Below are 26,570 nucleotides of genomic sequence, written 5' to 3'. Positions count from 1 at the left end.
TCGGGTCTACGGTGCCAGAATGCACCTCGTGGGCAGGTAAAGGCAGTGCTGTTCCCACGGGGAGACTCGGAAATACTTGAGTCAGACAGAGGCTGCTTATGCCTCGTCCGAATGGGGGAGCTTTGTCTCCATCACGCCTCCACATCCCTCGGCCACGGCTGGGCAGAGACGGCACGTCCAAAATTGCTTTCTGCTGAGCAAATGAGGCTGGTGTTGGAGGCATCGCTTCATTTACTTGTTCCTGGTGAGAATTCTCAGCTGCTGAGGCAGTGCCTGGAAAGAAGGAACCGAACCCGCCGTATAGCCCGTAAGAGGTACGGGTCAGAGGCTCCCTGCGATTTCAAATCCAGCAAAAGTGTGTCATTTGGGAGCAGGGCCCAGTTTGGGGCCAACCTTTCCCGTAAGGCGGAGGCTCCCTGAGTGTAATGAATGCGACCCAGGGAGGCTTGGGGAATCCCTGACAGACTAGGAGCAACTGTGTCTTTATTCCTTAAAAAAAGCATATTTTAGGGGCGCCTGAGAGGCTCGATCAGTTGAGCGTCCGACTTCGACTCAGGTCAAGATCTTGCAGTTTGTGGGATTGAGCCCCGCATCGGGCTCTGTGCTGATGGCTCAGAGCCTGGAGCTGCTTCGGATTCTGTCTCTCTCTCGCTGCCCCTCCCCTGCTCCCTCTCTCTCTCTCTCTCAAGAATAACAAACATTAAACATTTTTAAATATGCTTTCTTATTTTTTTATTAAAATTTTTTATGTTTATATATTCTTGAGAGAGAGAGAGAGAGAGAGAGAGCGCACGCGCACACACAAGTGGGGGAGGGGCAGAGAGGGAGGGGGACACAGAATCTGAAGCGGGCTCCAGGCTCCGAGCCATCAGCACAGAGCCCGATGCAGGGCTCCAACCCATGAACTGTGAGATTATGACCTGAACTGAAGTCAGATGCTTAGCTGACTGAGCCACCCAGGCGCCCCCAAACATGCATATTTTAAATGAATACGTAAAACATACATGGTTTTAAAAACCACAGAGTACAAAGGGCCATACAAAGAAAATCGGTCTCAGTTGGTTCTGCGTTCTGTCTCAGTCTCAGATGGTTCAAACCTGTCTTTGAAAAGCTGCACACCTGTGCTCGGGGGACGAGAGTCCTTCCCTGTTGACGGGGACGCCCTGGCTGAGGGTCGAGCTAGCGGCCGGTTCCGAGCGGCCTTACTCTGCGCCTTCCAGAGATAACAGACGCTTCGTGTCTTGTCTAGCATGCAGGGCCCTGATGGACGAGGTGGAGTATGACGTCACCAAGGCTCGGCAGAAGACGACCAAGGTGGGCTCCTTCCGAATAAATCCTGACGGGACGCAGGAGAGGAGAAAGGTAGCGGAAAAGAAATTATGTGCCAGTGTATAATTGCGGATATGGGCAATTACCAACCATTTATCCAAACAGCAGTTGGTCTTAATCTTGTAACCTTCCTCTTGTTCAGGGTATCAGCTCTAAATTGCTTCTGAGTCCTGGGGGATCCAAAGTAATCTTTAAGCTTGAAATTGAAGTCTCTCTCCCAGCACCTAAATTTTGTGTCTTGCCAAGTCGGAAGACATTTCGGCACTATTGTTCATCAGGATAAAAATAGCGTTTCCATGGTTCTTGGGCGAGGCCAGCGGGGGGCCCAGAGCGGCTGGGGGTGGGGGGGCTGCCTCGAGCCCCCCTAACGGGAGCACCCTCCCCCAGACTCCACCCTCCCCACCCCGAGACCTACAGGTTTCTATCGGGGCGGGGGGGAATGCGAGACCCGTCTCCAGGACAGACGGGGGCTCTTGTGTGAGGGGACAGGATGATGTTCCCCCACAGAGACCCTCTAGAGAGAGGCTGGCCCCGAACCCGCGGGCGTGATGGGTGGGGCCGCCGGGAGCCGGGCTCCTGTCTCCTCCCCCGCCCGGCACCGAGGTCCTAACGTTCCCAACACGCCAGCCGACAGTGATGTCATCCTAAGCGAGACACAAGTGAAGCTGTTCCCCGACGGGGCCTAAGTGGCTCAGAGCTGAAGGGAGGCCGCTTTGGGGCTTCTCGCTGCTTGGCCAGTGCACTGCACTCTGTCTTAGAACAAATCATCGAGGTGGGCTGTTTGCTGTTTCCACCTCTTTCTGGGGTTTTGTGCCCATCAAAGAGGGAGGAGGGCGGGGCCGGGTCCAGCCGAGGACTTCACGGCGGGGGGGGGGGGGGGGGGGGGCTGCGCTGTGTGAACACGACAGCCTTTCCGGGGGCCGAAGCGCGATGCTCACCTCCGTCAGGAGCCCGCGCACCTGCTGGCGAAGGGAGGGGGGGCTCCGGTGCGCCGCGTCTTGAGGCCGCAGACAGGGACAGGCCCTGAGGTCTCGCGGTTCGCGTCATGCCACCGGAAGGACCGTGCTTACCCGCGTCACGGGCACATCCGCGCGGCTCCTTTGCCGGCGGTGGTCGCCAGGTGCCCCCGGCCCCACGCGGTCACGGCAGCCTGTAGAGGAGCGGCCCTGGGACCCTGGCAGCAGCCGGAGCGGGGTCCCACAGCCAGGCAGGCCCGGGCACGGGCCAACACGGTCAAAAATAACCGGGTGCTAGTATCATACGAGGTTACAATGCGGGTTACCTGTCGGGCGCCTGCCCAGGACGAAGGAAGACCTCTCTCTCACAGGGTAACAGGCCAAAGGTTAGAGGAGACACCAGAGGGTCGCGGAAGGAGGGAATGAGGCAGGCGCGCAGAGCCTGGGGTCCCGTGGTGGATGGAGGGCCGCACGGGGGCTGGCCGGGGCACCCGCGGGCCCTCCCGCCTCCTGGCTCTCACCCAGGCCTGGCTTAGAGACCCTGGGCCCTCTGGACAGGGGCCCGCGTTCACCTGGAGAAAATGGGCCTCCTCTCCCCTCCTCCTCTTGCCAGACGATATCCCACTTTGAGTCCGTCGACTTGAAATAACTTTTTCGACGTTTGCCACAAACTGTCGGTCCGCAGAGCGATTTGAAAGCCACCATCCTGCGCATCGGTGACCTCAGAGTCCCGGCTACGAGGAGCGGGTGCGCCCTGGGTCTCAGGCTGGAGCAGGGCTCCCCCGCGGGCATGTGGGCCGGTCTGTGGGGCGGCCAGAAGGCTGCTCTTTAAAGCCCCCGCGTTTTGGAACCGTGTGGTTTTCAGCTCTGGGGTGCGGGTCGGTTTTCCCACCTCTGGCCAGCTCGCAGCAGAATACCCCCAAAGCCCTCATCGTTTCGGGAGCCCTGCCACCTTCCCCAGGAAGCTACCGGGGCCTGCGAAAACTCTCCCCTGCGGTGATCCAAAACCCCGTGGCGCTGTTTTCTTGGGCCGGCCGGCTGCTCGCCACACTGGAAATGCAGGGGGGCGTCACGGCAGGAAGTCAGGCCCTTCCAATGCCCGTCTTGGACGGGGGCCAGGCGGCTCTTGCCTGGTGTGGACCCAGAGGCATTTCTCTGCCCTTCTGCCGCGAGCCTGCAGGATGTGGGGGCTCAGCTTGGCGTTGGGCAAAGAACAAAAGCAGTGCCTGGCAGGACGCTGAAGGAGGAGGTTTGGACCAGCCGCCCTGGCGGGGCGAGGCCTCAGACGCCCGGGGCCTTTCCTGGGTCTCAGGGACGCGGCTGGCCCGAGGCACGAGACCACTCACCTTCCTGCGTCTTTCTGCTTTTGCCTTCCCCTTTGCATTCCGTTTCTCCGAGGATAAAAGGAAACACGAATCTGCGAGCTGAGGGAGCCGACACCCCAAGGTCCTTGGAAAGCCTCCCCGTCCTCAGAGGGAGGGCGGGGGCGCTCCCCGAGAGAGCCCATGTTCGGAGGGGGACGGGGTGAAGCGACCCGAGGTGGCCTTGCACAGTGTGGTTGAGAGACGCAGGGCTCCTCACTGTGAATCCGGGCCCGCAGCGGGGCGGGCGTGGGGAGGGTGGCGTGGACGGGGGGCCTGCTCGGGACCGGTTCTCACTTGGTGAGAAGACCCGAGGGGGTTCCAGGTGCACGTTCTGCCCCCAGAGGATGGCCGGGGAGAAAGCTGCCCTGTGCAGGGCTGCAGATGGCCCCTGCCCCCACCTGCCCGCCTGCCCCCCCTCCGCCCGCCGGCCCCACCTCGTCTGGTGGCCACGCCATCTCCCTGGCCCTCTCCGGCTCTGACCCGGCTTTGCTTTGAGTCCTGGTTTCAGTCTTTCGTCCCCCGGCTCCGTGCGCACGGGAGCAAAAGGGGCTGCCGACCCCCGGGGTCACCGGCTGGCTAACACCACCGGCTCCCAGACGCGATGGCCCATGTGGCCACCGGCAAGATGCCGGGCGGTGGGGACGCTGGGAGAGCTGTCCCTCGGAGGACTGGGCGGGACTCAGGTGGGGTTGGGGGCAGGGTTAGGGTACTGGACGGGGGGGCCGTACCCGGTTGGACACCCCCGTTTCTCCGGGGCTCCAGCCGACTTCCAGTGAGACCTGCTCTCTGCCCGGCAGTTGTTTCCAGCTGAGCAAGAAAGGAATCGACTCCGGGGGGAGCAGCCCCCGGAACCGGGTTTTAAGTACTCCTTGGTACCTTCAGAGTACTTGTGAAGTATGCTCAGCGCTAAGGTCCCCCTCAGGCAGAATCAGGCCCCAGCTACTCCCGGAGAGCACAGCTTATCAGCCGCCCCTCCTTCCACAGCTCTGCCCCCTCCCCTCCCCTGCCTCGGGAGCCTCCCGGATGAAAACCCGACCGCCCGGGGGCTGAAAGGCCCCCTCCGGGGACATGAAGGGTTTCTGAGAGCGCCTCCTCTGTGTCCTGCTCACAGATGTGAGCGTGGACGAGTGGGGGGTCCTGGAGGGACACGAGAGCCGCCAACGGCTCCCCACCCCAGCACGGGTGGGCAGAGGCCCCCATTTGTCGGAGTTGTGACCGGCCAGGCCTCCCAACACTTGCCGCCCGGACTCAGTGGGCCCCCGACCCGACCCGAGCCTGCTGGGCTGAGCGGGCTACCAGAGATTGACAAGTGGGGCTGGGGTTTGAAGACGTAAGTCTCCTGGGCTTTGATGACATCATCCTCGAGGTCGCTCGGAGGCCTCCAGTGTTACCGATTTTAGGGACGGCCTATAAAAGCAGACGGTGCAGCAGGGGCGCCTGGGCGGCTCAGTCGGTCGAGCGTCCGACTTCGGCTCAGGTCACGATCTCGCGGTCTGTGGGTTCGAGCCCCGCGTCGGGCTCTGTGCCGACGGCTCGGAGCCTGGAGCCTGCTTCGGGTTCTGGGTCTCCCTCTCCCTCTGCCCCCTTCTCGCTCACTCTTTCTCTCAAAAATGAACACATAAGCTTAAAAAAAATACTCTCAAAAACAGATGAGTGAGTCCCGGTGCCGGACCAACCCCAGAGATTTGGTGGCTTTGTTGGAAACAGTCTCCTTCTCCTTTTCCTGAACGGACAAGTTCGGTTCGCGCACAGCGGCGTTTTGCCTCGGGCTGTCTAATGAGCCGGACGTGCTTGTCTTCCTGTCGCCGGCCGCGTCTCTGCAGCGGAGCGGGAGGGGGGGCTGGGGGAGGCACGCTCTGGGGGCCCCAGGGCCCCGGCCGGTGACCGCCGAGGGAGCCTCCTGCTGGCTGCACTCGAGGGGACCGTCGCCGCCTGATACTTCCCCTGGCTTGTGACAAAGCCATGTCCGTGCACGTCAGCCTCTAGGTCACCTCGTGGTTTTGTGACGGTCGTAGTGACCCACGGTGAGCGGGACAGCACAACACCGTCCGGAGGCGGCTGTCCTACGATCGCTTCGTAACCAAGTGTTCATCCTCTCCTGAAAAGCCAACAGCGGGCCTCCAGGAAGGGGCCATGAATGAACTTGTGCTCTCGTGATGGGGACCCAGAGTCTGGGAGCAGGGGGGTGGTGAGGGCTTACTCTTGCTTCTACGGATCGAAACCACGAACTCGGTGCGCGGGACCCAGGACCCACTTCTCTGTGCAGTAGGTTGAAGGTGGGAGCACCAAGGTCCCCTTTGCCGTGACTGAGACCGCGAAACTTGGAAAGTTCAAAGAGAATAGATCTCGTCGATCAAAGATGACGATGATTTAGACCAGGACGTAAAGCCTCTTTCGTTAAATTCTTTTAACAGCTCTGCAAAGTAAATAAGGCCACTTTAATTAGCTCCCTTTCCTTTTTTTTTTCCCAAGTAATCTCTAAGCCCCGTGTGGGGCTCGAACTCACAACCATGAGATAGAGTTGCACGCTCTACCGACTGACCCTGCCAGGCACCCTTAATTAGCCTCATTTTAGAAATATAGAAGATGAGGGGCTCCCGGGGAGCTCAGTGGGTGAAGCGTCCGACTTGGGCTCCGGTCACGATCTCACGATTCGTGGGTTCGAGCCCCGCGTCGGGCTCTGTGCTGACAGCTCAGAGCCTGGAGCTGCTTCAGATTCTGTGTCTCCCTCTCTCTCTGCCCCTCCCCCGTTCATGCTCTGTCTCTCTCTGTCCCGAAAATAAATAAAAACGTTGAAAAAAAAAATTAAAAAAATACAGAAGACGAGGCTCAGAAAGCTTTAGTGACTCACTGTTTTGGCAAATCGGGATTAATTTAATTTAATTGCTGATAAGTCCGTTTAGACAGAGCCACATCATTTGCTATCGATAGAGCTACCCCATGCTGTTACATACTGTATAGCACCAGGTTCCTGCGGCGTTTTGAAGTTGTGCAGTGCACAACCTGTACAACTGTATGGGGGCCCTGTTTGCTAACAAGGTGAGAGGTGTGGCCTTTGTAATAGGCCAGCTAGGAAGCAGAGGGGAAATTCAGTCCCTCCATACTTTTCGGACTGTAGTCTGTCACAAATAGGTGTAGTGGGGTGAAACCAGCATGTAAAAATATACACAAAATATCAGAGTGCATCTTATGGCAAAGGACTGTTATCTCGTGACATCGTGTAACGAGCTGAAATGCAAAAAGTGGGTCATGTCCAAAAAGCTAAAAGCCACCATAGCAGATGGCTGTTCTCAGCATGGGACAGTAGCCGAAAGGTATTTCATTTGGGAAGATTATTAATACCCAAACAGAGAGCTGTAATAATTCCTGCCTCCCTATACAGAAGCAGCCAGAACTTCTCTGAGACCAGATATCAGGGCAGAGATGGCTGGCAGTTTGGTGGTCTGTACCTCCTCGAGGCTGGGGACCCAGGGCCCCACGGGGGGACAGATGACTTCCTGGCCCCAGTGGCCCGAGTCTGGCCCACTGCTACTGCCGTCTCAGGACCTGTGCTCTGACGCTGTGGCCTCCCAAGGTCAGGACGCCAGATGCAAGTTCAGCCCTGCTGAACGTGGCGGAGACGAGACAAAGAGTGCTTACCCGGAAGGAGTTAGACCCTAGCCACTGTGAACACCGCGTGTGACAGCAACAAGACACGTGTTTGGTCTTTGCCTTCCCTTCCTGCCACAGAGCTTCTGAAACCCTTGTGATATCCTGAGTGATAGGGACGAGAGTGTATGCTGGTGAGGTGACCCTTGGGGTCGAACCTTCAACCCCTGGGGAGGGCGGGGGCTGGAGACAGAGCTCAATCTCCAACAGCCAATGATTTAATCGACCATAGGCCTACGTAATGAATCGTCCATCGCGGCGTTCAGAGCAGTGAAGGGGAAAGTTTTGTATCACGTTCCTTTTTTAACCCGTGGGAAACTTGTCCAGAAGCCCCACCCCCATCCCCGGAACACTTCTCTCCTGGGTCGTGGTCAGGAGAGCCCCAAACACCCGCTGGTGATCTCCCTCACTGGAGACCCGAACTCGGGGTCTGCTGGGGGTGCCTGCTTGAGCACAGGCGGCAACAGGAGTGGGGGCTGTCGGCGGGAGGGGGCAGGGGGGTTCCTGAGGGCCGGGGACTGAGGAGACAGGCAGAAGCCAGAGCCCCCCTTCGGCGAGGCACGGGTGGGGGCCAGCCCTGCGCCCTGCCTTGCATTCCCGGGTCGGCAAGAGAGGGAAACGGTGTGGGGTTGGAGTGCCCGGCTGGCAACCATGCCTAGGAAGCAGGAATTGGGGGGGGTCACCTCTAAGTTCGTCTGTGGACATTGTCAGCCCACAGACAACATTTTAATAAGTATGTTACTGGGGCGTCTGGGTGGCTCAGTCGGTGAAGCGTCCGACTTCAGCTCAGGTCATGATGTCACGGTCTGCGGGTTCGAACCCCACGTCGGGCTCTGTGCTGACCGCTCGGAGCCTGGAGCCCGCTTCGGATCCTGTGTCTCCCTCTCTCTCTGCCCCTCCCCCGCTCACACTGTCTCTCTCTGTCTCAGAAATAAATAAAAACATTAAAAAAAATAAGTATGTTACTTTGATAACAATCATGAATAAAATTATGTTCCCAGGAAGCTCTAAATCAGCAACAGTAAAAAAAAAAAAAGTCAGAAAGATGTTTTCCAGTTTTTAAACGCAAAAAAGAGGTTATTAGCCAGGGTGTAGGATGACCCTGCGTGTACATGCGCTTGTTCTGGGGGGGGGGGGGGGGCGTCCCAGAATACACATCACAGCGGCAGTCATGGTTATCTTTGGTATTACTGGGTCTTTCTTCTCCGTTTGCTTATCTTTTAAATGTTTTCCATAATGAACACATTATCGCTGTAATGTTTTGCAAAGTGTGGGTTTTTTTTTTTTTTTTGAGAGATCAAAAGAATTCCACGTCATTTCAAGAACTCCAATGCCAAAAAGCAGCGTTGTTCTCAGGGAGGTGGAAAGCCACCCAGGAACACGTGATTTGCCTTTTTACAAAATTCCTGACAAAGAGCTACAGCGAGGCCTTCTCCCGATTTGTTCAGTCTCCGTTCCTGGTGGTCGTACTGGTCCTCCATCACCGTCGGTAACGCAGTCGGCACACGCTTGTCCTTCAGACATTTTGAGAGGACCAGGAGGACGGGGTGGGGCTGGGGCGGCTTTCAGCACGTCGCCGATGTGTCGCTGTCTTGTCTCCATCGCCCTCGCGGCCCAAGAACTTCTTTAAATTTCTTTATTATTTTTTTTTTTAAAGAGAAACGCTACCTCTCAAGATTTCATTTATTTATTGTATTTATTTACTTTTGAGAGACAGAGAGAGACAGAGTATGAGCAGGCGAGGGGCAGAGAGAGAGGGAGACACAGAATCCTAAGCAGGCTCCAGGCTCCGAGCCGTCAGCGCAGGGTCCCACGCGGGGCTCCGACCCACCAACCGCGAGATCGTGACCTGAGCCGAAATCAAGAGTCGGACGCTTACCCGACCGAGCCCCCCAGGCGCCCCCAGGAAGGAATTTAATACAGGCTTTTGGATGCGTCCACACAGCACACCCAGACCCCCAGGGAGCTGCCCCCTCTGCTGCCCACAGGAGAAGGGAGAGCGAGAGGCCGCGGCCCGGAGCAGCCGCATTAAATGCGGGACTCTGGTTAGCTGTCACCGAGGGCCCAGCAAGTGACTGGGGCAGCTGTGACCTTGCCCCCAGGACACGTCTGCTGGGTCAGCTCCCACAAAAGGAAGCAGCGGAAGTCCCAGCCCCTGCCCAGTCCTACCGCAGACACCCTCGTCCTGCTCCAGACCCGTGCGGGGTGCTGGGAACCGCTTTGGGAAAACCCGAGGGCGCGGACCCCCCGACCGGAGGATGGCGGCAGAAGACTCCCCGTCTTCCCGGCCACGTGGGAGGACATCCAGTGGGCCCCAGAAGGAGCCCCCCCCCAGCTGCCCAGAGGGCTGTGCTGTGTGGCGCCCCCTGCAGGGTGGTGGGAGGCCGTCTGTGGGAAGGAGCCAGTCGGCGCCCGGACTCAGGTGTGCGCTCCGTGCATCCGAGTCCGTTTATGTCCAGTAACATGCTGTCATCTTACTCGGGTGGCCTCCGGGCAGCCTCAGATTCCTTCTCGGGCCCAGTCTATTTCTGTCATTTTGCCCCTGTGTCCCTTCTGCTTCTCCCCAGCTTTGGAACGCCTCCCCAGGGCTCCCGCTGTCCCGTCCCGGCGGGCTCCGCTCTGGCAGAGGCACGGACAGAAGGGTCTGGCCTGAGACTCTCGCCCTTGACCCCGCAGCGCTGGCCTTCCCGGAGGCAGGGGCAGCAGGGTTGGGGGAGCAGGGGACAGTGGAGAGAAGGCTCGCCTTGGTGCCCCCACAACGCGGGTGTGCCCGGATGTCCGCACACGGTTCACGCGCAACAGCAGGGACCCTGGGGGTGTGGAATCTGAACTCGGGTGCTTGTGGACGGCCCCTTGTTTGGGGGGGAGGAGCCTCCCCCACCTGGCACCACACACCCCACCTCCTGATCTGCAGCGGCTCAGCCCGGGGGTGGTTCCCTCATCAGCCGGTCCCACCCCCCCCCCCCCAGCCGTCTTAGCTCAGGAGGATCTTCCTGACACGGAACCGCCCGCCTCCTCCGACATCAGACTCTCTCACCCCCATTGCCCGCGGAAAGGTGACCCACTCCACCTCCCCTCGCGCCCCAGACCCTGCGGCGAAGCCTCCAGGTCCTTAGCCCTGCTTCTGTGGCTCAAAGGGGTGCCCTCCGCTCCGCGCGTGGCCGGGAGGGCATCTGGGCCTGCAGGCCCCAAGGCTGGGGTGCCTCCCCCCGTCCAACCTCACGCAGCCCCTCCTCGTCCCTGCCTCTGAATTGCCCGGGACCATCAGGGCTGCCTCTGGGTCAGCGCGATGGGCCACCACCCCAGAGTGGAACCGCCCCTGCCACCAAATCTCGTCCGGGGAGGCCGGGGTGAGAATGCAGCCCTGGGGGACAGGAGCAGGCGTCTGCGGGCTCCGTGTGTGCACGTGTGTGTGCGTGTATGCACACAACACAGGCACCTTAGCCGGAGGTCGCCTATCACAGAGCAGAGAGCGTGAGCCTCGGGAAGGCAGGAGCTGCGGGGGCGGGGGGAGGCCCGGCTGGGACCCCAGGGGGACTGCTTGCGGCCCTGGGGTGGGGGGAGGGCACATCTCTCCTGCAGGACCGCGTGCCCCGGCGTGGGGGCGCCACTGCTCTTCCCGGAGGGGCCAGCAGGGGGACCTTTCACCAGGCCTTCCCCACCGGGCCACTGCCTTCCCGGCCCCAAACCGGTCTTCCTGTGCTGGGCGCGCGCGGGTGGGATTCAGGCGTGATGGCACCTCTCCTCGTCCGGGTTTCGAACCGGCCCAGGAGGCCTGTCGCGGGGACTCCCCGATGCGGGGGTGGGTGGGTGCTCCTTCTGGGGGTGTTAGCTGGGTCGCCCGCAGCCTCCGCCCCGTCACTCGGGCATAAACTTAAAACTAAAGTGACCCCGAACACTGAGCTGCCTTGAGAACCTTCCAGAAAGTGACACAGACGTTCTCGGTCCCCCGTCCTGCTCGGACTAATCCGCCCGGGCCAGGAGTGAACACAGAGCAGCTGCGTCAGTGAGGCCCTGACTTGCTGCATTCCGGCCGGTCGGCTTGTCCCACCTGCCTGGTGCGGACGGGCCGCGGGCTGAGATTAGAAGTTGGAGCAGCTCTGTCTGGGGTGCGGTGGCCGGGGAGGGGGGGGGGGGTGACGTGTTGCGGTAGGAAACCCCGCGTCTGCAGTTACTTATCTGCACGTGGCGTTGGAAGGTTCCAGTCACCGCGTGCCCGTTGGCTCCATCTGGTTTATCCTCCGCTCCTCCAGCGGCAGTGGAAGGCCCCCCGCCCCCCGCCCGGTGACACGTCTGCTCACTTACCTGGAGGTGAGCAAGTCTGAATGGGTATCCGTTTGAGATCATTTGGTTGTTACTGAGTGAGAAAGAAGTTAGCATATTTTGTTCTCTGATGAGGCAAGCATTATTTTTTTAAAGAATCTTTTTTTTTTTTTAAGTTTACTTATTTATTCTGAGAGAGGCAGGGACAGCATGAGTTGGGGAGGGGCAGAGAGAGAGAGGGAGGGACACAATCCCAAGCAGGCTCCACGCCGTCAGCACAGAACCTGACACAGGGCTCGAACCTACGAACTGTGATGTCATGACCTGAGCCGAAATCAAGAGTCGGACGCTCGACCGATTGAGCCACGCAGGCGACCCGCAAGCAGTATTTGAGGGGGTGAATTCTCATATCGGGCTTGCAAGCTGAACTTTGTTAGCAATGTTCCCCAGGGGCTGGAGGTGCCCGTGGGCAGGAGGAGGCACACAGACGCCTGTGGCCAGGCTGGGAGGTACTCCATCGGCACGACTGTCCGTGTTTGCGATATGGCATCTTCTCATAAAGGCATAGTGGGAGTTTTTAATGCAAATTCTTCTCTCTTGGGTTTAATTTAAGAAAAAATTTTCTGAAAGAAAGGAAGAGAGAAAGAAACAGAGAGAGGAGAGAGAGAGAGAGAGAAAGAAAGAGAGAAAGAAAGAGAAAGAGTGAGAAAGAAAGGAAGGAAGGAAGAAGGAAGGGAGATGGAAAATTCCAGCAACATTTTTAGGAGGAGTTGGTAGGTAACATAAAATAAAGCAATGGTTTATAAACGTGTCCTGTTTCCAAAACGGTGAAGAAGGGTTCTCCGAGAATCGTTTCAAAAGACAAAAAGACCCTGGTAAAGAAGCAGCCTCGGGACCGTCCACAGACTCATCTCTTCTGAAATAACTTCCATTGTTAATTAATGGGCTTAAAAAATCAGGCTGAACTTTCAGAACCAATTTCTTTTTCCTCTCTGAATTTCAGCATCACTTTTGCTTATGGAGTCTCCTACTAGCCATCGATCTAAGTGAGCTATTTATTAGCCTGGGCTGCTGTTTGCTCATATTCTGTTCTATTCTGTCATCTGGAATGCAAGCCGACTTGGCTGTCACACTTGAACAGGAATGTGCAGTGAGAGGACAATTTACCGCGAGGAGGAGACCCCTTTCCGCTGAGGTCCTTTCTAATGCTTCTGGACATCCTGGGTTGATGATTCTCAGGGGCTCAGGGCTCAGCCCTCTGGGGAACTGACAAGGCGAAATCCCCTTCTCTGTTTCTGAGGCATTTCCCTGGAACTCTGTCCCTTTAGCTGTCACCACTCGCCCTGACGTCCTGTCTGGGGTTTCCTGTTGCTGGATTGTGTGAAGCTGAAATCAGCCAGAGCTCCCCAAGGCTGGGCTGAGCAGCTCTTTGGAAACAGAAATACCAATAAGGAATTATCCCATCTCTGAGTGCGGGCTGTGTGTCATCTGGCAAGGAAGTGCCCGAATGCTAGCCTGCAGAGGGAGAGGGTGAGCCGGGCAGGATGAACCCAGTAAAAGTCAGGGGTGACCAGCAGAAGGCTGCGGGAGGCTGTAGGAGGCCACGCAGAAGGCTGCAGAAGGCTGTGGAAGGCTGTAGAAAGCCAAGGAAGGCCATGCAGAAGGTTGTCAAAGGTTGCAGAAAGCCATGTGGAAGGCTGAGGAAGGCAGAGGAAGGCCACGGAAGGCTGCAGAAGGCGGAGGAAAGCCGGGGAAGGTTGTGGAAGGCTGTGTGAAAGGCCAAGTGGAAGGCAGTGGAAGGCTGAGGACAGCCATGGAAGGCTATGGAAGGCCGTGGAAGGCCGAGGAAGGCCGTGGAAGGCCGAGGAAGGCAGTGGAAGGCCGTGGAAGGCCGAGGAAGGCCGAGGAAGGCCGTGGAAGGCCGTGGAAGGCCGAGGAAGGCCGAGGAAGGCCGTGGAAGGCCGAGGAAGGCCGAGGAAGGCCGTGGAAGGCCGTGGAAGGCCGAGGAAGGCCGAGGAAGGCCGTGGAAGGCCGAGGAAGGCCGAGAAAGGCCGTGGAAGGCCGTGGAAGGCCGAGGAAGGCCGAGGAAGGCCGTGGAAGGCCGAGGAAGGCCGTGGAAGGCCGAGGAAGGCCGAGGAAGGCCGTGGAAGGCCGTGGAAGGCCGTGGAAGGCCGTGGAAGGCCGAGGAAGGCCGTGGAAGGCCGAGGAAGGCCGAGGAAGGCCGTGGAAGGCCAAGGAAGGATGCCGGTGCCCCAACACCACCAAGTGCTCAGCAGGTCCTTGCGCCAACATATAAGCACCCGCCCTATTGTCCAAACACTTTTTAAACTTTCTGAATGTTCTCTAAACCTCCCAGATTTAAATGCCATGACCAGTCTAATTACCTACGTGTTCGATTCACGTAATTTTGAGGGTAAGAAATTCTATCATTTAGCTTAGTATTAAGCAACAGGGGCTAGAGCCAAATACGGACCCTAGTCCTTGAATTTTTCATTTTAAAAACTAAACATTGAACAAACAAGGTCAAACCGTCAAGAATTTTGGCAGAGCATGACCCAGTTTTTTTCTTTCGAAAAGAGTCTATCAACAACAAGAAGTCTTCTAACAAATAAACAGCCCCGCGCTTTCCGCACCGGCAGCAGCCGCCTGTCGGGCACACGTGGGCACCGAGGGCCAGCAGGCGGGACTGGGCCGGGCTTGTGGGCCTAGGATGTCAAGGCCAACAGCGCGACGAGTTCAGCCTGGGTGGCAGTGACATGAGATCATGGGCAGAGAGCCTGTGTCCCCACCAGGATGGTTCAGAAGTGTGCAAACTGGAACCAGGTTCTGTGATGGTTCTCAACTGGCGGGGAGTTTGCTCCCCAGGGGACATTGGGAGATGTCCCCAGACGGTTTCCACAGCCTGGGGAGGAGGCGTCGCCGTCTTAGGACTGAGAACGCCTTGCTGCCAGGGCTGGACCTTGACTGTATCAGATCCAGCTGGGAGAGGAACACATCAGTAGGACACCGAGGGGCTGTGGGGCCCAAATCTGGTGAGGCAGTGCCCCCCACCCTCACGTCCACCCAGAACCTCAGAATGGGACCTGATCTTTTAAATAGGATCTCTCCAGGGGCGCCTGGGTGGCTCAGTCGGTGAAGCGTCCGACTTCGGCTCAGGTCCTGAGCTCACGGTTCGTGAGTTCGAGCCCCGCGTCGGGCTCTGTGCTGATGGCTCAGAGCCCGGAGCCTGCTTCCGATTCCGTGTCCCCCTCTCTCTCTGCCCCTGCCCCACTCACACTCTGTCTCCCTCCCTCTCTCTCTCTCACAAAAATTTTTGAATAGGATCTCTACAGATGTTTCTAGTTAAGAGGAGGTCATCCCGGATTAAGGGAAGCCCTATTCCAATGATCGCAGCCCTTCCCAGAAGGCCAGCAGAGACACACAGAGGGGAGGTGGCCATGCGAAGACCGAGGTGGAGATCGGAGAGGCCAGGGTCACCAACGATGCGGGGGACACCGGCAGCTGGAGCCAGGCCCGGAAGGACCCTCCCTGGAGGCTTCAGGGGGAGCGAGGCCCTGCCGGTACCTCGAGGTCACACCCCGGCCTCCAGAACTGCGAGAGAGCACGTTTCTGCCGTTCGGAGCCACAGTGTGGACACGAGCCGGGTGGGAGCCCAGCCCCGGGGAAGCGAGCGGGTCCCGCGGGGGGAGAAAGATCGGAGGGTCCCGCACATGCAGCCCCCACAACGTGGAAAACAGAACCGCGAGCCAACAATCGTGCGTGGAAGATTCCCTGTCAACGGTTGTCTTTCTCGTTTCTCTGGGGCATCCGGGGACCCGCCCCTCGGGTCTCAGTCATCCCTCCCATCCGGCGTGTTCCCTGCGGTGTCCGCAGCCCCTCTGGTGGCCTCCCCAGCCCAGTGCTCACCGCTGGCCCAGTGCTTTCCTGGGTCCACAGCCCGGTCTCTAACCATAGCAGACCTAAAAGACCAAGATGTCACAGGTTTGGAGATGCCACAGGTTTGCCCTGTGGAAGGAGTTAGACAAGCTCCCTTTCGTTGGAGTTTGGCTCGAGACGAGGGACTGCCGTGGCTGGTACTGCCCGGCGCCATGAGGGGGCTCCACTCCCCGTGCCCGACGTGAACATCCCTTCTCTCCGGTGCCAACGTGACCCGCACGGTGGTGACAGCGGCCCATCCCTCCAGCAGAGGTTAACGTGGGACGGAGAAGGGAAGGTGACCTGTGACCAGAAGGGCCGCCATGCCCAGCTGCCGGAGACCTGGCCGGCCTGGCCTGGCTCAGGGACCGGCCCGTCCTCCCTGCCGTCCCGCCGGTAAGAGGCACAGAAAGCCGTGGAGGGAGGCGTTGGTGTGGGCACAGCTCCAATGGAGAGACTTTAAATTTTATATGAACAGGGTCTTATTTTCCGGCCCATTGTTTAAGTCAAGTGCAGAAATAATTAGGCTCTTTGGGCCCCTTCTCAAGTCTTGGTCTGTGAACTTTCTGGAAACACCAGAGGGAGAGAGCCTCTCCAGCCACGTTGAATTGTTTGACCGTGTGGAGGGGGCTGTCTGAAGAGCTCTGCTCTCCCTTCTGTACGAAACCGTGGAGTTAAGAGTCATCTCTAATATTGTGGAGGCCAGTAGATTTCGCTGATAAGATCCTCTATTTAGTCAGCTCTCAAGCTGTCCCCACGTTTCAGGGATGGCGTCGCCTTTTGAGTGAAGGGGTCAGTGATGCCACCCAGGGGCTGGGTCTCTGTGGGCTCCCGGGGTCCCCCAAGCAGTGCGCCCTGGGGCTCCTGCTGGGCGACGAGCGGCCTCCAGGCAGGAGGCGGTCAGAGTAGGGACGCTTGTGTCCGATGCCCCCACTTTGGGTTTTCTAAGTTCTTTTCATCAAAAAAGTTACATTATGAAAGTAACACATGGTGATTTTAGCTGGAGGGATACAGGAGCTTTTGAAATCCACCCTTCCCAGCGACTCAGATGATCAGCAGTAGGAGACCAGCCCCCAGCTTTCTCCACGCACACTCAAACTCTCACAAACGTCCACACGTTCAGTATTTTTTGTTTTTGTTTTTGTTTGTCATTATAAATTAATAGCCTCTCTATATTCCTCTGAAGAATGTGGAAATGTGAAATAAACCTAAGTGTTCAGTCTAGACTCCACGCTCTCGACTGGCGTGTGCAACCCCATCCATATGTCGAAGCCCTAACCCCCCACGTGGCCACACTGGGCACGGGTCGCTCATAAGGAGGTGATTCGGGTTAAATGAGGCCGTGAGGGTGGGGCCCCACTCGGGTAGGACTGGGATCCTCGTGAGCAGAGAAGGAGGCATCTCTCTCGGTGCTGCGTGTGAGGACAGAGGGGGCTGTGGCCACCACAAGCCAGCAGGAGGGCTCTCACGGGGAACGGAACCTTCCGGCAGTGCGATCTTGGACTCCAGCCTCCCGAAGTGTGAGGGATACACTCCTGATGCCTAAGCCCCCCGGACGGTGCTATCTGTTATGGCCACCAGAGCGGACGAGGACACCCCCCACTGTCAACCAATGGACAGAGATCCAACCCGTCTCTGTCCATGTCTGCACCCTGGTGACCGCCCCAGCGACGGACGTACGGGCTGTGTCCAGTGTGTTATCACAACCCATCAGGACTTCAGCAAGCCCCCTGGACGGTACGTCCTGGTGTCGAATTGCTTTCCAGGGCACAGACCCCCAGAAGGGTGGGGCTCAGAGGACGTGCGCATTTTCTTTGGAACCGATGTTGCCAGATTGTTTTCCCCAAAGGCTGTTGGGTTTTAGATCCTCACCAGCTTTCTTGCCTTGCGGCCGGCATTGGATCATATCATTCTTCGACGTTTGGTAATCTCGTAAGTGGAAGATGGTTATTTCATTGTCTCTCTGTTTCTTTAATGTTTATTTACTTATTTTGAGAGCGAGCGAGCACAGTGGAGGAGGGGCAGAGAGAGAGGGAGAGAGAATCCCAAGCGGGCTCCGCACTGTCAGCGCAGAGCCTGACGCGGGGCTCGAACCCACGAACCACGAGATCATGACCTGAGCCGAGGTTGGACACTTAGCCGGCTGAGCCCCGCCAGGCGCCCGGGATGGTATCTCATTCTTGTCCACATTTCCCTTTCATGGGCTCCGAGTGAACGAAGCGTATTTTCGCAAGGGCACCGTTCACTTAGATTTTCCGTGTTTCCAGTTGTTTATTTGTGTCCTTACCCATTCTGTTGGCTCGTCCCTCGTGTCGTTGTTATTTGACAACCCAGCAGACGGGGACGCTGTGCCTCGCCGGCCGCACAGGAGTCTCCACGCGTGGTTTGTCAGTGGCCTTGCCCCCTTCGGCGCCCGGACGGTCTTTGTTCTTGACGGCTGTGGGTCTCTCGTCCTGTTCAGGGACGCCTCCCTCCTCTTTGTCATACTGACGGCTTTCTGAATTTTCCCCCAAGAGCTTGTGCTTTGGTGTGTGGACGTGGCATCCGTATGGAACGTGGTTTTGGATACGGCGTGAGGTACGGTCCGGCTCCTTTCCTTCCGGTGACATGTGTCAGCCCTCGCTACTAAGGAAACCACACCCCTCCTCAGTGAATGAGGGTGACGCGTCGTCAGCTTTTTATGAAGAGGGGTTCATTAGAAACTGAAATACAGATACTCCTAAATACACATTCCTAACATCGGATGTATTTTTGTAGCTTCTTCAGAGCTGATTTCTACATTTTATTCTAGTTATGTGTATGGCGTAATACATCTCTGTCCTGAACTACATCTTTTTCTGGGACCGCCCCCTCCGTATGCGCACAGCACGGGATTTGCTTCTAGTGTGTTCTCAATTTCTTTTTGTTTTAATTTTTTTAAAATTGCTTTTTAAAGTTTTTATTTATTTTTGAGACAGAGAGAGACAGAGCATGAGCAGGGGTGGGGCAGAGAGAGAGGGAGACACAGAATCCGAAGCGGGCTCCAGGCTCTGAGCTGTCAGCACACAGCCCGACGCGGGGCTCGAACTCACGGACCGTGAGATCCTGACCGGAGCCGAAGTCGGACGCTCAACTGAGCCACCCGGGCGCCCCGGTTCTGAATTTCCGTGAAACGCAAGAGGAAAAGAATAAATGTTTGCTCGATTGATGTATCACTTCTCTATTGGTTCTGTGAGGTGTTTGGGGACTATTGCCATTATCTTGTGAAGACTTTAGAAAAGTGATAGAATGTCAAGGAAAAAAGGGGATCCTCCACCTGCTAAACTCCTGAGGATTTAGTTTGATGATAAGTGTCTGTGGCACCAGGTGCTGATTAAGCCCAGCGCGGTATGACAAGAGTCTATGGATCAGGTTGGAGTTTCTAGACAAGACTCGGGAGCTGTGGCTTTGTGCTCGGGTCGGCGCTGCGTGCCCAGAGGGCGGCTTCGCACAGCCAGCCTTCGGTCCAGGCGGTGAGCCTGTGACAGGTCCCTGCGTCCCCGGCACCGCCTTCTGCCCTGCACTGCTCCCCCACGGCCCGCCCCGGGGCCCCGCGGGCAGCAACGCCGGCCGCCGGCCGGGACTGACGTGAAAGTTGGTGACATGACGCATCTCAGGGGCAGAGGCGCAGTGTTTTCTGCTTAATCAAATATCCTGGTGCAGGGAGAACACAGCAGCCTTAGCGCTTGGCCATGTAGGAGGATTAAATGCTATACCACCCTCAGGGGGAAGAAATAAAACAGATGATTCAGTACCCCTGAGCAGAATCAAAATAATAATTATCAGAGGGCATAAAGTGATGGGAGAGAATTAAAGGCTGGAGCGGCTTAGCACGGCACAGGGTTAATTAACCAGCTGCTGGCCACGCGTGTTTCTTTTCATCACTACAAACAGGAGTTGTGACAGGATGGGCCAGGCGCCCCCCCCCCCGGCTGAAATCTTCCCTGGGCCCCCCGGGGGACGGAGACCCCTCCTCTGGCCACTTTCCCCTGGCCGGGGGGACGCTCATAGCTCCTCCTCTTGCCCGGTGGGGGGGGGGCGGGGCCATCGGAGCCCCCTCATTAGTTCTTCGTGCCTGAAACCAGACTGGTGTGTGTCCTGGGGTTGCCCTGACCAGAGGCCACAGACTGGGCGGCCGGAACAGAGGCTGGAACAGAGGCTGAGTTTCTCAGAGGTCAGGAGGCGCGAGGTGTGGGCAGGCTGGGCTCCTTCTCCAGTGCTCAGGAAAAGCGGGTCCCCTGTCTCACCCGCTTCTGCGGGTGGCTGGCAGTCCTGGAGCTCCCTGGCTTGGAGCTGTACCCCCAGTGTCTGCCTCGTGAGCACACGGCACCCCTCTCCGGGGGTCCGTGACCCCGGTCACATGGGGTCAGAACCCATCCTAACCGAATGTGACCTCGTCTGCGCTCATTACGTCTGCAGAGACCCTGTTGACAAATAAGGCTGCATTCACAGGGACCAAGGGTTTGGACTGGAGCACGTGTTCTGGGGGGACACAATCTCACCCACCACAGGCTTTCGAGTTGGCGACCTGGAGCCTTCCGGCTGTCTGTCTGATCCCATGAGGCTGAGTGGGTTCTTTTCTCTGCCTCGGTGTCTCCCGGGCACTGTCCAGCGATGGGGGTGCTGGAAGGCCGGGCTGGCATCCCCCTCGCAGCCCCCCCTCCAGCTGCCGGGCGGTGGGGGGGGGGGCACCTGGTCGGGGCTGGCTCTTCCCACCCCTCACGTGGCCCCGTGGCGGGGACCGCCCCCCTCCCTGCAGATCAGCAATAAAGGTGTTAAGGGCAACAGACCCTACCGCTGGCCTCCACGGCCCCTCAGGAAACGCCACGCCCCCCCCCCCCATGGCTCCTGACCCCCGTCTGGGTGTGCGGCTCACTGCCATTTACCCTTTCTCTCTGATGTTCGAGTTCATTTCCGGTACGTGAGACCGCTTCTCATCCAGGCTGGTTCAGACCATTTGGCAAGAATAATTTCACAAGCCCGGTATTAGACGCTGCACAAAAGTCTAAATACATAATGCATCCTGTAATTCTGTCACACTCAAAACAAGCTGTCAGAACTGTCTGCATGACTTATCCTTAATAAATCCCTAGTCCCGTTAATTGCTCCTGATTCCACTGAATCAGGGTTGTTGGAATCCGCAAATCGGGCGAAGGAGGGACGGGGGACGGGAAGCGTTTAGAGGCCTGCCGCTGTTTCTCCCCCAGGACACAGGGGCGAGGACCCAGGTGGGCGCCGCGCAGCCCGCGTGCACGAAGGCCGGGTTTCCTGCGCGGCAGCTTGGAGTCTGGCGGGTTTCGAACGTTCTTTCCAGGGAGCCGTCGGAGGGAAAGCGAGGCCCCGGCTGCCTTCGAGAAAGATCGCCAGGACGGGAGACGGAGTCTGTGACACTAACTCTCCTGGAAACGGCGACCTGGGGGGCACGTGCTTGACGCTACAGGAGCCAGACGCGCTGCGCGGGGGGGCGCGCCCGGCGGTAGAGACACACGCGCACAGCTCTCGGGAGGACGGCAGAGAACCCGGAACATTCCGTGAGGGCTGGGAAGCCGCCACTCCCTCTGGCCCCCGACACTCGGAGAAGGACTTTAGCGTCAGATAGACCTGCTCGTCTTCTGGCTTCAGCGAAGAGACCAGTTTGTGATCTCGGGCCAGGGCCCTCCCTCACGCGCTGCGTTGGCTCCGCTCAGTGGCACGGGGCCGCCGCCCCGGGGGAACACGAGCGGGGACCGAGCGTGCTGGGGGGGGGGGGGAGGGGTTTGCTCTGGCATTGTCATCATGCCCTGGATAAAAATGGCTTTCCTCTCCATTCGGGGCGATGCAGCTTGCTCACTGTGTGTGTGTGTGTGTGTATGTGTGTGTGAGCACACGTGTGCGCACATGAGCGCATGCATGTGTGCGTGTGAGTACACACGTGTGTGCGTGTGAGTACAGTGTATGCATGTGTGCACACGTGTGCACACGCGAGTACATGTGTGTGAGCACACGTGTGTGTTATGTGATTGCACGTGTGCAGCACGGCCACACGTGTGTGAGCACACGTGTGTGCGTGTGCATGAGCACACGCGTGTGCATGTGAGTATACATGTGTATGCATGTGTGCACGTGTGAGTAATGCGTGTGTGAGCACATGTGTGCACGTGTGAGTGTGTGCATGTGTGTGAGCACACGTGTGCAGCGCGAGTACATGCATGTGTGTGAGTACACGTGTGTGTGTGTGTGTGTGAGCACCCGTGTGCACCCGGGAGTATGCACATGTGTGTGAGTGCACACACGTGTGTCTGAAGCCTGTTTAGAAGAACTATTGCTGCATCGGGCAGGAGAGGAAGGCTGTTGACAGAGAAGGGAGGAGGGACACAGGCAGGGCAGTGGGGACAGGACCATGCCCTGCAGGCAGGGGGCCAGGGAACAGCAGGAACAACGCCACCTGCGCAGAGGGGCGGGGCCGCAGAGCAGGGCTGGGCAAGTGGCTTCTGGAAAGAGCCAGACAGCGAGTACTTGAGGATCTGTGGGGCCCCGTGGCCACGACTCACCCCGCCACTGGGGCCGGACGGCAGCCACGGGCGAGATGTGTACGGACGGGTGTGGCTGCGTCCCAGGAAGCTTTATTGTGGACGCTGGAATTTGAATTTCCTATCATTTTCACACGTCACAAAATGCTATTCTTTGGATTTTTATTTGATTTGATTTTTTGCCACTTATAAATGCAAGAACCGGTCTTGGCTCCCAGGCTGTGCACAAACAGACGGCGGCCTGGGGTCCCCGGCTCCAAGGGAGGGCTCCTCCCAAGGCCGATACGGCCCCCGTGTGACCCCAGGCGGGGGCCCAGGCCGCCGGCACCGGACGACGAGGACCACCTTGATTTTGTTCGCCGCGGCCTCCTCGTGTCTGGCACAACCCGGCATGAGGTAGACGTTCAACAAACAGCGGCCGAGTGACTCACTTTCACCGCGGAGGTATGTGACTTGCCCTAGACTCTCTCTCGGGCAGGTGTCTCTCGGCCCAGCCTCTCCCGGGGCTCCTGCAGGCGAGGCACCTCGCCCGTTCGGAGACACGCTCACTCTCCTTGCCATCAGCCCGCAGCACAGCGCTCAGTGCCCAGGGCTCAGCAAATGCCCGTGGCCTCTGCAGTCGGAGGCCCAGCTGGCACCCCCCCTGGGAGGCTGGTGCGCCCGCAGCCAGGGGCCCCGGGGCCGGAAGAATGGCCGACCACGCTTTCTTCTCTCCAGGAGCTCCAGGGGGAGTATTTCATAGCCTCAATTTAGAAACAGAACCTTTCGGGGCGCCTGGGTGGCTCAGGCGGTTGGGCGTCCGACTTCGGCTCGGGTCATGATCTCACAGTTCGTCGGTTCGAGCCCTGCATTGGGCTCTGTGCTGACAGAGCCCGGAGCCTGCTTCGGATTCTGTGTCTCCCTCTCTCTCTGCACCCCCCCCCCACCTCCGCTCGCATTCTGTCTCTCTCTCAAGTATAAATAAACATGAAAGAAAAAAAAATTTTTTTAATCTCATGCTTGTTTAAAAAAACAGAAGCATAACCTTCTTCTCCGGTCCGAGTACTAACTAGCAGAAAGATAATATTTACCCCAATCCAGGAGACTCAGGAAGGCACAGATGTCACATTATCTCTTGGGACTAGTAATTTTTAAGAAGTGAAAAACCAATTCAGTTGCAACGGAGCAAAAGAGTCTCCTGTCTATGGACGTCAGAAAGCAGAGGCCACCGTGGCCGCGAGAAGTCGTGCGGAAGCTGGCGGTCGCTGCGGCTCTGAGGGCCGCCTCCAGCGTGGGTCCGTGCCTCCTGCCGCGGGGGGAGGGATCTGAGCTCTGGGTCCCCCGCCATCTGCTCCCAAGCTGGACTGAAGAGGGGAGACCGGAGGACCCTCAGGACGCGGGCAGCCTGTGGCGCCGTCTCTCCTCAGGGAAGCCATCAGAGAAGTCCAGCGAGTTGGCTCAGAGTTTATTTCTAGAGACGTCTTTCTGCGATTAGCCCGGCTGGGTTCAGTGTGCTGACCACACGCGGCCGGGTTGAGACGGAAACACGTGGAAACGCGTATCAAGGATGACGTCGTTACCCGACGTCTGGGACCCCGTCCTGAGAAAAGGATCCAGAAGCACAGAGCGGAGGAGTTACCCGTAATGTTTCAAGTGCTGGTGGTTCCCTCAGCGTCCCGAGGTCAAGGGGCCGTGAGACGGGCCGGAAGGTCTCACGGGACGCTCTGCCTCTGCCGTCCCCGAGCGGGGACACGAGAGTGAACTTTCTGCGTCCGGTGGGGGGGGGGGGAAGCAGCACCCTCAGTGTTTCCAAGCCGCTGGCATCGGATGACTCGCACTGGGGGCGCCAGAGAAAACGGCGCCTTCTGTCCTGCCGCCGCCCTTCCTCCCGCGCCCCGGGCCCGCGGGAGGTCGTGCGTTCCGGCTCCCAGCCCCCGGGAGCAGAGCCCGTCTTGGCACACGGCTCACCCGCCTCGGGTGGGTCTGGAGAACAGAGGGAAGATTGGAAATGCGTGAAAGAGCATGCCGCGTGAGCCCAGAGAACGAGCTCTGCGATGTTCCGGAGAACGTTCAGCCCCGTGACATAATGAAAGGTCCTGCCGGGACGACAGGCGCCAAGGATCGGCCGCTACCCTTCATCGCCTTTTGCCACTCTCGGTTTCTTGGCGAAAGAGCTCGGGTCTGGAAGCGTGTTTTCGAATCCGCAAGACGGTGCCTCATCACATTCAACCCTGGCCGGGAGAACGGGCGCATTTGGCTCTCCCGGAGGTGCTGTCCGCGTGCGGTTTGGGTCTGAGGACAGAGGCACCTTTTTCAGGCCGTCCCACACCGCGTTTCTGAAGACACGCCTTGTAGCCAGACCGCTGACCGCGGGGCCCTCCCTCCCGTCTCCAGGGGGAGCGCGGCAGCGGTGAATAAAAGCCCGGCTTCTCTGACGCCAGCTCGGGCAGCTCTCTACACGCTTGTCTCCACCGCAGGCACCGTGCTCAGGACTCTGAGCCGCGAGGCCTCGACTTCCCTGTGCTGCTGGTCCAGGACCACGCCTTGAGTGCCAAGGGTCTAGACGCCCTTCCCGGGCAGAGCGGGACCCAGCAGGTCCGGGTGGGACCAGGGCCCCCGGACACCAGTGCTGCTGGACCGCGCCTTGAGCGCCAAGGGTCTAGGTGCCCATCCTGGCGGCCCTCACATTCTGAGCGGACAGGAGGGGAAGCGGCAAGGACAGCTTCGCAGAGGTCCGCACCGCCGGGGAGGTCACCCACCCGTCCTCCGCACCTAAAGGACTCGGCCCCCTCCCTCCAGCCCAGCAGTAAGGAGAGCACAGAAATCAGTCTCCGCTCCTGAAGTTGGCGTCCCGCTCAAGACGTCGACGGACTCAAACGGCACCCGTCGAAGGGAGAGTAATCACGGTTCTTTACGTTTATTTGTTGGGCTCTGGGAGGATGTCACTCCAGTCGCTTGACCTGATCAGAGACACCGCCGGGGTGTTCTTTTCGTCCCAGCCTTACAGGCCAGGACCCTGGAAGAATGGAGAAGCCAGCGGCTGGCCGGGCCACGCAGGGGAGATGTGCGGGGGCCCCGCCCACTCAGCGCGGCGACGTGACAGAGGGGGATGGGGTCGCTGGGCGCGCACCTCGTGCTGTTCAGAGCCAGGGCCTCCTTGTGGTAGTCAGCCCGTGGAGCTCTCTGCAGATCTTCGGTTTGATGGGCTTGGGCTGTTGTAGCAGGACTTCAGGGTGGGGACCTCATGGTCTGTGACTGTATTTGCGGGTCAGGCCGCCACCACAAGGTACGGAAGATGGTGGGGGGCGGGGTAGCGTCTCACAGTTCTAGAGGCTGGAAGTCCAAGACCGAGGTGCGGGCAGGGCCGGTTCCTCCCGAGGCCTCTCCCCCCATCGTGTGGACGGCTGTCTTGTGTCCTCACGTGGCCGTCCCTCTGTGTGTCTGTGTCCTGACCTCTTCTTCTTATAGGGACACCGGTCACACTGGATCGGGGCCACCCTGGTGACCTCATTCTACCTTAACGACTTCGGTGAAGGTCCTGTCTCCAAATAAGGCCACGTTGTGAGGTCCTGAGGGTCGGGGCTTCAATGTAGGAATTTAGGGGACACAACTCAGCCCCAAAGAGTGCCCCTACCTGGTCACCTGGGGAGGACATGGCGTGTGGCTTCGGCTAAAGGTGGTTAGGGAACAGGCTTCCCTGAGGCCTGGCCGACCACGTCCCGGGGCTGGGTTCTGACCCCGGCTCCGTCCCCCCACTCTGTGCCTGCCCCTTCCCCTGACGAGAAGGGGGTTGGCTGCGAGCTCTCCAAACTCCAGTGCCCTCAAGTCCAGGAGCGGGGGGATGGGGTCACCAAGGCCCAGCGCTGTGCCCTAGCCTGGGTACCAAGGGGACGGGGGTGCTCACAAATGCTCGTGACACACACAGACACACACACGTGCAGACACACATTCACATGGATGTGCAGGGGGAAGGTTCCTGGCCCCGGGAGAGAGCTGGGCCGTAGGGTCCCGGGTATCAGCCTCACTTTTTACTTTGCCCTTTTGTTCCTTTTGAATGTTTTTTTTTTCCCCAATCAAATGACTATGTTACTTTTCCTATTAAAAATGGTTTTAAAGAGGGGCGCCTGGGTGGCGCAGTCGGTTAAGCGTCCGACTTCAGCCAGGTCACGATCTCGCGGTCCGTGAGTTCGGGCCCCGCGTCAGGCTCTGGGCTGATGGCTCAGAGCCTGGAGCCTGTTTCCGATTCTGTGTCTCCCTCTCTCCCTGCCCCTCCCCCGTTCATGCTCTGTCTCTCTCCGTCCCAAAAATAAATAAAAACGGAGAAAAAAGAAAAAAAAATGGTTTTAAAGAAAAACAGCGCTGTCTTTCTGGTCCGTGGAAACCACTGTGTGTGCGTGGGCGTGTCCACATCTGTGGACACGGAACAACTCAGGTTCCCGTGGTCCCATTTCTCCGTCCCTCCTCCCCTGAGCCCGCCAACGCTTTCTAAGGAACTGCTACCGTTTGCCCACAAAGCTGGGAAATGCCGCCCTACATCCCACAAACGTGGGGTCTCACCTTTTCCCTTGCGTGACGGTGCCCAGAAACAC

At 58.5% G+C, this 26,570-nt stretch overlaps 1 protein-coding gene and 1 long non-coding RNA gene across 6 annotated transcripts in view; one reads left to right on the top strand and one right to left on the bottom strand.

Moving 5' to 3' along the window:
- Window positions 1-924: 924 nt before the first annotated feature.
- LOC111559563 lies at window positions 925-4,057 on the bottom strand. The gene is made up of 3 exons (XR_002740675.2): window positions 2,268-4,057; window positions 1,420-1,499; window positions 925-1,336 (listed from the first exon to the last, which is right to left on the bottom strand). It is a non-coding gene; the product is annotated as an uncharacterized LOC111559563 (long non-coding RNA).
- CNPY1 (canopy FGF signaling regulator 1) overlaps window positions 1,264-26,570 on the top strand; it is a 40,669-nt gene continuing 15,362 nt past the window's right edge. For all 5 annotated transcript variants that reach the window (XM_023250786.2, XM_006929538.4, XM_006929537.4 and 2 more), the window contains exon 1: window positions 1,264-1,362. In XM_023250786.2, coding sequence (XP_023106554.1) covers window positions 1,264-1,362 — 99 coding nt within the window. The remainder of the gene's footprint in view (window positions 1,363-26,570) is intronic.

The sequence above is a fragment of the Felis catus genome, chromosome A2 (genome assembly GCF_018350175.1).
Source record: "Felis catus isolate Fca126 chromosome A2, F.catus_Fca126_mat1.0, whole genome shotgun sequence".
NCBI lineage: Eukaryota > Metazoa > Chordata > Mammalia > Carnivora > Felidae > Felis > Felis catus.
The sequence above is the reverse complement of the archived record's forward strand: the minus strand, read 5'-3'. Positions and strand labels throughout refer to the sequence as shown.